This window comes from Cervus canadensis, chromosome X (assembly GCF_019320065.1).
Source record: "Cervus canadensis isolate Bull #8, Minnesota chromosome X, ASM1932006v1, whole genome shotgun sequence".
Taxonomy (NCBI): domain Eukaryota; kingdom Metazoa; phylum Chordata; class Mammalia; order Artiodactyla; family Cervidae; genus Cervus; species Cervus canadensis.
Genome location: NC_057419.1, coordinates 75,441,733 through 75,455,974, shown reverse-complemented (window position 1 = coordinate 75,455,974; position 14,242 = coordinate 75,441,733). Strand labels below are relative to the sequence as shown.

The window sequence follows — 14,242 nt, the reverse complement described above, 5'->3', positions numbered from 1 at the left end:
AAATGCAACCCACTTCAGTATTCTTGCCTGGAGAATTCCATGGACAGAGGAGCCTGGAGGGCTACACTCCATGGGGTCGCAAAGAGTCAGAGAAGAATGAGAGACTAAAATTTTCACTTTATTTTCTAATGAGATATCAGAGGCAATTCTTATCTATCTGCCAAGTGAAAGAATCATGATGGCGAATATTTCAATAAAAAAATGAAAGTTACTGAGTAAGCTTAAAGTAATAATTTCTCATATTTTCAAACCAAGAAATGATTCATTAAAAGGTAAGTTTCAAAAAGCCTCAATTATGAAGATGAATATGAGTATATTATAGTTTCATAACAGTTATTTACTATTAAAGGGTTTTAAATTACGTTTTAAATTAGTGTTCACTGCCTCAACCTGCCATCCTCAACTCTAACAAGCTCTATTCAAATGCTGATAAATTTAAAATGTGATCAAATTAACTAGTTTGTATACATAAAACTGCAGATTGGAGAGTTTCTAAGTAATTTTGGCTTTTTCCTATGGTAGAGCTTGAAATTCTTTATTCCAAATATTCTATGTGATATTATATATCAGCCAACTGGGCAAGTGGGGGGGTTCATTTAATCACTACTTAATCTCTCCTTCTCCTATTCTTGTATCAGACCTAAATTCAAGGACCATTTCAGTTTTATCTGTTTTCATACTATCTATTGTAGTGCTTCTCATACTTTGTGTGTAGACCAACCAGTCTTTTTTCCCCCTTTCCTCCAAATCCACTGCATACCATTACTTACTATTTCATCAGTGGAAAACCATGGACTTATATGTATTTATATAGCAGATTTCAGTCTATATGTTTTTAAAAAGCAGATTAAATTAACTGCCATAATAAACACACAAAAGCGTCAAAGTTAAAAACTGCAGATTGGAGAGCTTCTAAGTAATTTTGGCTTTTTCCTATGGTAGAGCTTGAAATTCTTTATTCCAAATATTCTATGTGATATTATATATCAGCCAACTGGGCAAGTGGGGGGGTTCATTTAATCACTACTTAATCTCTCCTTCTCCTATTCTTGTATCAGACCTAAATTCAAGGACCATTTCAGTTTTATCTGTTTTCATACTATCTATTGTAGTGCTTCTCATACTTTGTGTGTAGACCAACCAGTCTTTTTTCCCCCTTTCCTCCAAATCCACTGCATACCATTACTTACTATTTCATCAGTGAAAAACCATGGACTTATATGTATTTATATAGCAGATTTCAGTCTATATGTTTTTAAAAAGCAGATTAAATTAACTGCCATAATAAACACACAAAAGCGTCAAAGTTAAGCAAATGGCATTAACCCTAAGTACCAGACTTAGTTTTCATTCATTTTAATGACATGGACAAATAAATGTTGACAAACAGTTTCCTTTTTTTCTAATCAATATCAGATGATCAAGATATTGACAACAAAGGAGTCAAGTCATTTCATGAGTGATGACTCCATTACAAGTAGGAGAACTATCTTTCTCAGTTTCTTCCAAGAAAGCATTTCTCAATTATTTTTGGTCTCAAGAATTCTTTTACAAACTTAAAAATTACTGATGACTCCAAAGTACTTTTGTTTTTGTGGGTTATAATTATTGATATTTACTGTATTAGAAATTACAGCAAAAATTAACTATGTATTTATTGATTAAAAATAATAAACTTATTACATGTGAATATAAATTTTTTTATAAAAATGACTATTTTTTCCAAAACAAACCAAAAAATATCACTGAGAAGACTGACACTGATTTACATTTCTACAAGTCCCTAATATCTGGCTTAACAGAAAATAGTTGGATTCTTGTATCTACTTCTACATTCAATCTGTTGCAGTTAAACTGCTTTGGTTAAATTATAAGAAGAAAAGCAGTCTTCACACAGTTATGTATTTGGAAAAGGGTGAAGTATTTTAATAGCCTTTTCATATAATTGTGGTTATTCTTCTTTGATATGACACAAGAATTTGACAAGTAGAAGTTTCTTAAAGATTAGTTGCAGTGAAAAATCTGAGACCACATCAATTAACTGTCCATATTCTTTTACATAATAATCCACTGGTCTGTGGGACATGTTGAATGGATTTTGCACTGATGGCTGATTTGATAACATCATGTGTTTGTCAACTCAAAAGTACTGGTTCGCTGAGTTATGCAGATCTTCCAAATGTTGACAGTAGCAATCTCATCAGGAAAGTCTTTTGAGTACTGAGAACATGTTGAGCACAGTGGCAAATAAAAATTGGCCAAAATTCTACTTTTTTGCTTTGAAGTTCAAATTTTATCATTGGCTAAAATACTAAGTTGTTTTCCATGAAATAACAGGTTCACTCTATTCATTTTTGAGGAAAACATCTACCAAATGCCCAAGTTTAAGTTATCATAGTTTGTCAATCATTCTTTCATGGAAAAATGACATTTCATGAAAAAAGTGTCTAGTGTAGCTCACAGTTCAAAAAACTTCACAAGTATTCTGTCTTGAGACAATCATATTTTTTGGTGTGCAGCTAAAGTACTTTGGGTACTTCTCATTTCATCCCACAATATTAAAAAGAAGCATACTCAAGGATTGATATTTGATAAATCTAATCATTGTTAACACCTCATCAAGGACATTCTTAAGTAAAACTTGTATTTTTCTAACTATGTGTGGCAGTGAAGGTCATAATGATTATTGATAGCTTAAAATCACTTCCTGGATTGTGCCAAAGTGCCAAAAACTTTACAAATAATATCTTAGCATTATTATAACACAGTCTTGTTCTTAAGGACTCCCTAAAAGTGTCTTGTGGATATCCAAGGGTAGTAAGATCACACTTTGAGAACTACTGTTCTAGAACACAGCCTTTAGTGGGGCTGAAAAGAATGGAATACAGAGAGTAAAAAGAGGCAATTAAGAAAGAAAACAATAGCCCAGGTTTTCTGAAAAGACACACAAAGCGGCCACTGTTCCCCTATCTCTTAAAACACTCACTAATATCTCAATATGGCATCTAATAGAAGCCATCATTCACAGTCTAGGGAAGTAATTGTTTACTTTTTCATTACCTGATTTGTTCTTTTCAGGTCTAATGAATGAACTTTCCTAGCATAAGAAAACATCATCTCACTCTACTTTCTTCCCATGATCAACTACAGAAGCTGCATGATTTCAAATTACTGTTATCAAAAAACGTAGCTCTCCTGATGAGAGGTTTCTTTACAGCCAACCTAATCCAATTCTCAGAAATTGTTCAAAAGAGAAATGAATGAGTGAATTACTCCAACATACTTTCTCTCTGTCATATGGACTTCATTAAGAAGTATTTGCTGGCTGAAGTGAAGTGAAAAACTGCACAGTTTTAACACTAATTGGAAAGAAAGGACCAACTGAAAGAAATTTTAAGTTGTAAACACATATACTTGATCAATTACTTAAGAGGGCAAGGGTTTGGTATTTTCAAAAATTCATTTTAAAGTCCTAAAATTAAAGATTTTACTATCACAAAAGCAAACAAAATAAAAAGGAATGTTAAAATGTATGCTTTATGTAAATATGATTTGACATGTGAAATATATGAAAGGCTAGTCTGACAATGCCAAAGATGTTTTCATGTGTTTTATTTTATTGTGTTTTAAAATAAGTAAGTTATTTAGTATACTTTATTTCAATTCACACATTACTTAATGTGCTTATTACAGAATTTTATATGCATCTTTTGGTGGCTCAGTGGTAAAGAATCTGCCTGCCAAAGCAGGAGACATAGGTTTAATCCTGAGGTTGGGAAGATCCCCTGGAGAAGGAAATGACTAATCACACCAGTACTCTTGCCTGGGAAATCCCATGGACACAGGAGCCTGGTGGGCTATAGCCCATGAGGTCACAAAAGAATCAGGCATGACTTAGCAACTAAACAACAACAACAACATAAGTTGTTTGGTATACTTCATTTCAATCCACACATTACTCGATGTGCTTACTACAGAATTTTATATGCATCTTTTATGATAATACATGCATCTTTAAAATACAATTTTATAACTGATTTTCATAGTATTTTTCCTTATTAAATAGACTGTATAGATATTCATGTCACAAAGTTTATATACGCTAAAATACATTTATTGCATTTTAACAATGGAACTTTCATAGAAAAACTTAAGACTACAGCTCAAAGTTTCTTGGAATTGCTCCTACACTTATCTGATTCACAGCCTTGGCCAAATTCCTGACTAGGTTTGGCATATAACAAGTCCCAACCACACAATGCCTACACAAATGATGTAATACTGACAAGAAAGTGTTTTCACATCCTAGGAAGAAAAAAATAAGCCACTTCCTTAATATTTCTTTGGTTGATGACCTGCACAAGGATCACTATTCTGTATTTTAGTATTAGGAATTTTTTAAAGGGTTTCTAAGATATCCTTGTTAAATCAAAGTTCCTGCACAAAGCTGAACATTTCCTGAACTTTTTAAGGACCACATTGACAACTTGTCAGCATGTTTCTATATTTAGTGTGAAGATGTTACTGAAGATATTCATTATGTTATACTGTATTTTCTTTATGAAGCTCCATAAGAAAAATTTCTCTGGTCTGTTTAATATACTTCTTAAAGATTCTGTCAATAATCATACAATTAAATGTATCAGCCTCTTTATAATGCAGCCAAAAATTTTGAGGCCTTTACACCATGCATTTGTGAACAACAGAGTTTATTCCTGGCTTCAACTCATCTTTCCTGTTCTAATTTTTCTGCTTCCATCATCATCCCCACTTATTTTTAATTTTATTTTCTTTAGTATTCATTTATGAAAGCCTTAAATCCTTTCTGGAACAAAGCTGGATATAAATAAATACACATATGGATAAGTGTGTGTGTGTATCAAATAACAAGACAGATACTTTTAATGGCTTGAAATATTTGCCTGGTGAGATTTTATTTAAGTCAATATGCAAGCATTTATATATTGGGGATATAAAAGAAATTCATCTCTGTTCTTCTAAAATTAACATCATAAAAATAGTATGTAAAATATTTTTTTAAAATACTGTACTTTTAGTAACTTTAAAAAATAAAGGTGTTCAGGATGCACATGCCTCCTCTACAGGTCAGTTCTATAAATACACTCCCCCCACACACACACAGATACACACATCTATTAAAAGCTCCTTCTAGTTTTACTCTCCCCAGCGTAACTATTCAAGCCTATCTCCTTGTCATCATATACCTCTTGTACCAATTCACTGCCAAACAATAATCCACCCTAGTCTGTCCTTTTTGTGTCCTGAAAATATTTCTCTATATTTTACATGTTGTATTTTATACCGCACAGATATCAGATTACTTTAAGAATTCATCAATGTTACTTTAAAAGTGGTATACACAAACCCAGTGTTCAATAAATGTCTTTTTTAAAATATTTCAGAGCATAATAAATAAGCAATGCTCAACTGCCTTGCTTTCCCCTTTGAAACTAAATCTCAGCCACCCTAAAATTAGAAATTAGTAGCTTTCTCATTATCTTCCTTCCCTTAAATTGCTGTTGTTGCCATTTCCTAAATGCTGTTACTTAATACCTGTATGTAATATTTTTTGTATCTTAGATGTTAGGTATACAAAACTCACAAACCAGACCTATAAACTTCTTTCCTAATAATCATGTACTAGTAAGCACTGAATAACCAATTTTAATAATGAGTGTCAGAGTTTATCCTCTCAGTTTTGCTTTTTCCCTTGAAATTAAAACCCTTTGAAGGTAGGAGTTTTATATAATCCCTATATTACCCAGAACTTACCATAGCTGTACATTCACATATTTTTATAACAGATGATAGATTAATAATTTATGCATTCATACATGAATTGATACATGCATTCTGACTTCTGTGATAGAGCTAAGGAAAAAATCACCAAGAGAGAGCTGAGATCATGACAGCACGTGAACAGAGAAAGAAGATGTCTTTTACAAAACTCAAACTTTCTTGATTTAGGCAGCAAATAAATAGTTATATTTATTATATACTGTTATATACTGTCCTGGAGAAATCAGTGATCCCAGGAGATTAGAAACATTGATTATTACAGAGAAGTATAAAGAAATGGGATTTAAAAAAAGACAGAAAAGGAGTGACATTAGACCTTCCTTTGTGTGTATCATTTGATAATTTAGAAATGGCACATTTACCAGATTTCTACCTATGTGTTCAAATTTTTGCTAAATGTTTAAAAGAAAAACAAATGAGGGAAAAAAGCATTCGTTACCTTTCCAAAGGATCCCTGACCAAGAACTTTGAGCAACTCAAATTGTGCAGGATCTGCTTTCTCATATCCTTCCTTAACATGATGAGTAATAGGGATTTCTTTAACAACTCCTTCATCCTGTAAAAAGAAATCCAAGCAATACTCAAATATAGTTACAACATCTTATGATTAGCTCCATTTAGAACCAGAAATCACAACAGAAATAATTTAATGCCTAACTCCTTCAATCTAGCACAGAGTTGAATGGGCTACTAGCATCCCCACTTCCTGGGTTTTGTAACACACAGATAATACCGCAACCGCTATAATTTCATGTAAACAGAAGCATACAAAATATGTGCTTCAGCTTCTGTTCCAACTAAGTAGAGACAGAAAAAAAAATCAACAACTGAAAGAGTTGCCTTTTAAGACCTTCATAAGCACATGCAGAGAAAGTAAAAAACCTTGTAAATTGTGACATGACAAAATCTGTGAACCTCAAGAGTTCTTTCATTATACCATTTTAAATAGTCAGTGATATACAAATATTTAAATGTCCAGCTATTCATATCATTTTAAAAGAAACTGGCATGGATAAACAAAATCTGCAAAGCCCAAACATGTTTCCAGGCCATACGCCCACTTTTATTGAAATTTTACATACACTGATAAATTATATGCCAGATTTCCTACCAACTGGGTCAGGCAGAAGGCAAGCCACCCTGGAACTGTTTCTACCCCTTGATATAGGACTCTATATCAAGACCACAATCAGATGAACTGTAATTCTAGCCCCTAGCACAGTAGTGAGGATAAAAAACAAACAAATTTTCAGATGTATTACGTATCACAAAATAACAAGAGCTGGGATATAATATCCAAACTTCTGACTGTATAGGGGAGAAAACTGAGACCCACAGAGTTTAAGTTCACATGACTAGTTAATCACGATATCTAGAAGTTGTGGTAGCTTTCCATCATATTGTATTAATTCTGGTCTTGATGGCAAAAATGTTCTCAATCAATTCACCTTTTAATTAACTCATTAACCAATGGTGAATGTGGCCAAAGTGGACAAGAGTATGGTTCCAAGTAAGTTAGGCTTCATGGTAGCTAAAATAACTACCATGTTATATAATCCAGCAGAGTAATTTTAGCTTTAGGTATTAGGACTCATTAATCAGTCAGAAATGAAGTATCAGTTCTGAAAAATATGCCCCTGGATGTTCCTTTATTTTTAATATTTAGTTTTAGTCGATTGATGATTGCTTTACAATATTGGTTTGATTTCTGTCATACATCACCATGAATTAATCATAGGTGTACATATGTCACCTCCCTCTTGAACTCCCTCCCACTTCCCGCCCATTCCCATCCCTCTAGGTTATTACAGAGCCCCAGTTTGAGTCCCCTGAATCATACTGCAAATTCCCATTGGTTATCTATTTACATATGTTAGTGTATATGCATCCATGCTACTCTCCCCATTCACCTCACCCTCTCCCTCTTCTCCCCGATCCTTGTCCATAAGTCTGTTCTCTAGGTCTGGATCTCCACTGGTGCTCTGTGAACAGATACGTCAGTACCATCTTTCTAAATTCCATATATATGTGTTAATACATGGTATTTGCTTTTCTCTTTCTGACTTATTTCACTCTGTATAATAGGCACTAGGTCCATCTACCTCATTAGAACTGACTCAAATGCATTCCTTTCATGGCTGAGTAGTATTCCATTGTATATATGTACCACAGCTTCCTTATCCATTCCTCTGTCAATGGACTTCTGGGTTCCTTCCATGCCCTGGCTATTGTAAATACTGCTGCAATGAACACTGGGGTACATGTGTCTTTTTCATTTTTGGTTTCTTCAGGGTATATGCCTAGAAGTGGTATTGCTGGGTCATATGATGGTTTTATTCCTAGTTTTTAAGGAATCTCCATACTGTCTTCCATAGTTGCTATATCAATTTACATTCCCACCAGCAGTATAAGAGGGTTCCCTTTTCTCCACATCCTCTCCAATACTTGCTGTTTGTGGATTTTTTTTTTATTATGGCCATTCTGTGTGGTGTGAGGTGATATCTCATTGTAGTTTTGATTTGCATTTCTCTAATGAGTGATGTTGAGCTTCTCTTCATGTATTCATTAGCCATTTGTATGTCTTCTTTGGAGAAATGTCTAGTTAGGTCTTTTGCCCACTTTGATTGGGTTGTTTGTTTTTCTGGTATTTACCATTGCAACTAAAAGAATAAAATACCTAGGAATAAACCTACCTAAGGAGATGGAAGAACTATTTACAGAAAACTATAAGACACTAAGGAAAGAAATCAAAGATGATATCAATAGATGGATGGATATTCCACACTCCTAGGTTGGAAGAATCAATATTGTGAAAATGACTATACCACCAAAAGCAATGTACAGATTAAATGCAATCTCTATTAGATTACCAATGGCATTTTTCACAGAACTAGAACAAAAAAATTCACATTTGTATGGAATCATAAAAGACCCCAAATAGCCAAAGCAATTTTGAGAAAGAAGAATGGAACTGGAGGAAACTGATTTCACACTATACGACAAAGCTACAGTCATAAAGACAATATGTTACTGGCACAAAACCAGAAGTACAGACCAATGGAACATGACAGAAAGCCCAGAGATCACCTCACACACATATGGGCACCTTATCTTTGACAAAGGAGGCAAGAATATACAATGGGAAAAAGACAGTTTCTTCAATAAGTGGTGCCGGAGGAACTGGACAACTATATGCAAAAAAATTAAGTTAGAATACTTCCTAATACCATACACAAATATTAACTCGAAATGGATTAAAGACCTAAATGTAAGACCAGAAACTACAAAACTCTTATGAGAAAACATAAGCAGAACACAGTATGCCATAAATCATAGCAAGATCCCTTATGACCCACCTCCTAGAATAATGGAAACAAAAACAAAGACAAATAAGTGAGATCTAATTAAACTTAAAAGCTTTTACACAGCAAAGGAAACTGTAAACAAAGTGAAAACACAACCCTCAGAATGGGAGAATATAATAGCAAATGAAACAATTGACAAAGGATTAATTTCCAAAATATACAAGCAGCTTGTCCCTGGATGTTTCTTATAGAGCAAAAGAGTATTTCACTAGACTCTTTTAAGTAGCTATGAGAGTGAGTTTCCTCTCTGAAAAGGGGTCTTTTTCGTAAAAATGTGAAGGACTTTTTTAATGCAAATACATATGCTTTGTAACTGACATTTTGGAATTACATTAAAGTATGGCATATCTTTATGCATCTTTGCAATATATGTATACCAAAAGCAACATCAAATTGCATACTCATTAATACTACAATTAGCTGATTTTATACCACATATTATGAATGCAGTAAAAGTCTTCAAAGTATGGACTGTAACAAAAACATAACTTATTGGGAGTTTTCTCCAGTGGAAAGAACACTGGTGGAAAAGTCACAGAGTAAGTTTTGCTTCTAGCTCTGTCATTCATAAGCTAAGTAGCCTTGGCCAAATCACAAGCCACTCTACCTCAGTGTTCCCACATAACAAAAATTACATTAGATTGTTCTTTAAGGTCCTCTCCAAGTCTGTGATATTATATTGAACACAATACAGCATTTTTACGTTTAACAAGGCACTTCAGTTTCTGCCACATTGACAATCATCATTAAAACATGGGTCATAACATCATTTTTTAAAAAAATGTTCAGAGCTAAGTAACAGCTATATTCCGTCCTACTTCGTTTCACCAAAACTAAGCAAATCTTTGAATGGAAATGTCTGTCTAATGCCTCTTCTAATTAAAATCCATATACGCCCATCATTTAAAAATGCAATATGTCCTTCAATTTTTAGCAGTATTACACAATAAAATTTCTGACATGAAAATGCTCTAGATTAGAAAAGACTTTTCCCAATAGATAGCCACCATATAATACTGTCACACTGAGTCCTAACAGCTTACCTTTTCTTTCCCACTAGACAGTGAGCTTCGTGTATCCAGGTAATATCACATTCAACTCTGCATTCCTAATGCTTAGCACAATAATTGTTTGACCTTGTGGGAGTGGACAGCCCAAAACAATCCAACCAATTTCATAAAATGGGAACGGAAAAAAAAAACTTATTTTTAAGAAGAAAGATTTGTAAAGGTAAAATCAGCAAGAATCTTCAAAATTATATTTAATTACCTTTTAAAAAACAGAAAAATATGTATGAATAATTTATTTTTTTAAATACATAAAGGGAATGGGGAAATAGCAGATTCATTCAGAATAATGGAATTATGTCAAATTTGAATAGAACTGACTTTGTGATAACAATATATCTAAATTTAATAATATAAGCATTTTTTCCTTAAGAGTGTGAGGAATATAAATAATTTTCCATATTATTCATGATCAGTATTTTTTTTTTTTGGCCATGTCATGTGGCATGTGGGATCTTAGTTCTTCAACCAGGCATTGAACTCATGTCCCCTGCACTGGAAGCATGGAGTCTTAACCACTGGACCACCAGGGAATTCCCCATGATTCATATTTTTATTATACTGTGCTATACTCAACACAAATAAAGGGCATAATGATCCCAGAATCTGTACTTTTAAAAATTGCTGATATTAACTTACTGACTGGCCATCTGCCTTTTATAGATATATGTTCCCAGACAAATAGCTATATGTATTACATTACTAAATTATGGCTAGTTTGTCTTTCAGACAGTAATTTACTAATTTTCTAGTTTTAAAAAATTACTTTTAGAATATTTATTCAACACACAAATTCGGGTCCCACCCCCAGAGATTATGGTTCATCAGAACTAGAAAGGGAACTCAGGCATATGCATTTTTTAAGGCACTCCCCTGGAGGATGAAATGACCACCACTCCAGTATTCTTCCCTGGAGAATCCAATGGACAGAGGAGCCCAGCAGGCTATAGTCCATGGGGTTGCAAAGAGCTGGACACGACTGAGCAATTGAACACCAAGATATATATAGTTAGACAACATGTGCACACAAATATATACACACATATACACACACAATTGGCTAATTATTACAAAATTATTTCAGTATTTGTATGCAACTAGCTCTTTTGCAGAGAAGGCAATGGCACCCCACTCCAGTACTCTTGCCTGGAAAATCCCATGGATGGAGGAGCCTGGTAGGCTGCAGTCCATGGGGTCGCAAAGAGTCGGACACGACTGAGGGACTTCACTTTCACTTTTCACTTTCATGCATTGGAGAAGGAAATGGCAACCCACTCCAGTGTTCTTGCCTGGAGAAACCCAGGGACGGGGGAGCCTGGTGGGCTGCCATCTATGGGGTCACACAGAATCAGACACGACTGAAGTGACTTAGCAGCAGCAGCAGCAGCAGCAGCTCTTTTGCTCTGTCAAATTATCTGGTACCTTCCGGTGTCATCATTTCCAATTCTGGTCTTTCTTATTTCATCTGCTCCCTGCCCTATTATTGTCTATTGCCCAACACTTCTCAGCTTCCCCAAGGTTACATATATTAATGCTTACTATTTAAATGTTCTCCCCCCACCTCACCTTCAATCCTCCTTCCTTCCTCCACCTCCCTTTCTTCTGGTTCTATACCATTCTGAAAGCTTGAGAGTGGCCGCAATTAAACACAAAGTAAAGTAGTAATGAACTTATCAGTGATCCATTTGTTTTTCCTAAGAGTTATTCATTTTTGAAAAAATGTTCCTATCCTGGTATAATAATGTTGTATTATTATTATCTTATCTTCTCATGATACTTAGCTTCTCAAAATACTCGCTTTTCTTTATTTACTCACTCAAAAAAATCAAGAACACTCATAAAGCACATGCTATGCATTAGTCACTAAGCTATATACTGGGACTTGAGGACTTCAGGAAAGCAAATGCTGTCAGAAATAACATTTTCCTTAACAAGACAAAAAGGTATATAATATATAATGGACTGAAACATGCCCCCTCAAATACATATGCTGAAGTCCCACAGTACCTCAGAATATAACTGTATTTGGAGATAGGGTCTTTAAAGGTCAATAGGGTGGGCCTTAGTCCAATATGACTGGTGTTTCTATAAGAGGAAGAAATCAGGGCACAGACACACAGAAAAAAGCACATGAAGGCACAGGGATCTACAAGTCAAGACAGCCATCTACAAGTCAAGCAGAGAGGCCTCAGAAGAAACCACCTCTGCCAATATCTTGAACTTACAGTCTCCAGAATTGAAAGAAAACAAATTTGCTGTTTAAATCACCTAGTATGTGGCACTTAGTTATGACAGCCCTAGAAAACTAATACACAGTACCTAATTTTATTTAATCTGCATAAAAAAGTTGGTAATGTAAAATTAAAATTTAATAACTTTGAAATAGGGACTACTATTCTTTCCAACATCAAATGACAAATTTTAGGCAAGGATAATTATGAGTTAGAAAATTTTTTTGGAACATCATAGTAATTATTGATAAACAGAAAAACTATAAAGTTTCAACTGCAACCAAAATAATATGCTCTGACATCTAAAATTTGTGATCATGTTTTTCAATTTAGGGAGCCAACAATGAACACTGGAAAAACATACTGATAAAGTATAAAGCAAACTACCAAATACACTACTGCTTCAAAAATTTTTTTGAAGATGACTCACTCTTAGGAATTTTTTGACAACTGATTTTATTAGGAGGAAGCACAACAAAGCTAAATGGAAAGATAAACAGAGGAAGGAAAAACAAACCATATAGGAAGAAGGCACTTCAACTTAACATATTCCCCACTTACGGCTACATATAAGTTTAATTAAAATACACTTCTGAGAGAGTATTTAAAGGATTCTTATGTGAGAAACATGTCAATAATGGTTTCTAAAACTAGAAACTTAGGCCTTAAAAATATCAGGAATCAGTTTTGTCCTTTTGAATATACATTTTCAGTTAAATGTAACTTTACATACCTGTAATAAAAATGTAAATAAATTTAAAGTCTTTTGAAAAAGGGGGATTAGCTCAAGATGGCAGAGTAGAAGGATTACTCTCACCCTTCCTGTGAGAGCACTGGAATCACAACTGCTGAGCAACCATCAATACAAAAACGTTGGAACCTACCAAAAAAGATACCCCAAAACAAAGGAGAAACCACAGCAAAATGGAAGGAGAGATACAATCACAACAGAATCAAATCCCATACCCATCAAATGCGTGACCCACAAACTGGAAAACAATTACACCACAGAAGTTCTCCCACTAGAGTAAAGGTTCTGAGCCCTGTGTCAGGCTTCCCAACCTGGGTTCAACAATGAGAAGAGGAATCCCCGGCATGTAACTTTGAAGGCCACTGGGATTTGACTACAGGAATTCAGCAGCACAGGGGAAAACAGAAATTCCACTCTTAGAGGGCACACACAAAGTCTTATATGTACCAAGACCAAGGGGGAAAAGGTAATAACCCCATAAGGGACCAGGTCAAACCGATCTGCTAGTATTAGAGGGTCTCCTGCAGAGGTGAGGGGTGGCTGTGGCTCACTGCAAGGACAAAGATGATAATAGCAACAGTTTTGGGAAGGATTCATTAGCATGAGCCCTCCTGAAGGGCAACATTAGCTCCATCAAACAACTTGCAGGCTCCAGTACTGGGCAGTGTCAGGCCAAATAACCAACATGAAGGGAACAAAGCTCCAGTCATCAGCATATGAGCAGATTAAAGTTCTACTGAGCATAGCCTTACCCAATAGGGAAACAAAATCCAGCTCTACCCACCACCAGTCCCTCCTATTAGGAAGCTTCCACAAGCCTTTTATATAGCCTCACCTATGAGAAATAGATGGGGAGACAGTGGAAACAGTGTCAGACTTTATTTTGGGGGGCTCCAAAATCACTGCAGATGGTGCCTGCAGCCATGAAATTAAAAGACACTTACTCCTTGGAAGGAAAGTTACGACCAACCTAGATAGCATATTAAAAAGCAGAGACATTACTTTGCC

General features: G+C 34.8%; 1 protein-coding gene across 8 annotated transcripts in view; it reads right to left on the bottom strand.

Moving 5' to 3' along the window:
* RPS6KA6 (ribosomal protein S6 kinase A6) overlaps positions 1-14,242 on the bottom strand; it is a 249,824-nt gene that overhangs the window by 105,322 nt on the left and 130,260 nt on the right. For all 8 annotated transcript variants that reach the window (XM_043459430.1, XM_043459424.1, XM_043459425.1 and 5 more), the window contains one exon: positions 6,260-6,376. In XM_043459430.1, the coding sequence (XP_043315365.1) occupies positions 6,260-6,376 (117 nt within the window). The remainder of the gene's footprint in view (positions 1-6,259; positions 6,377-14,242) is intronic.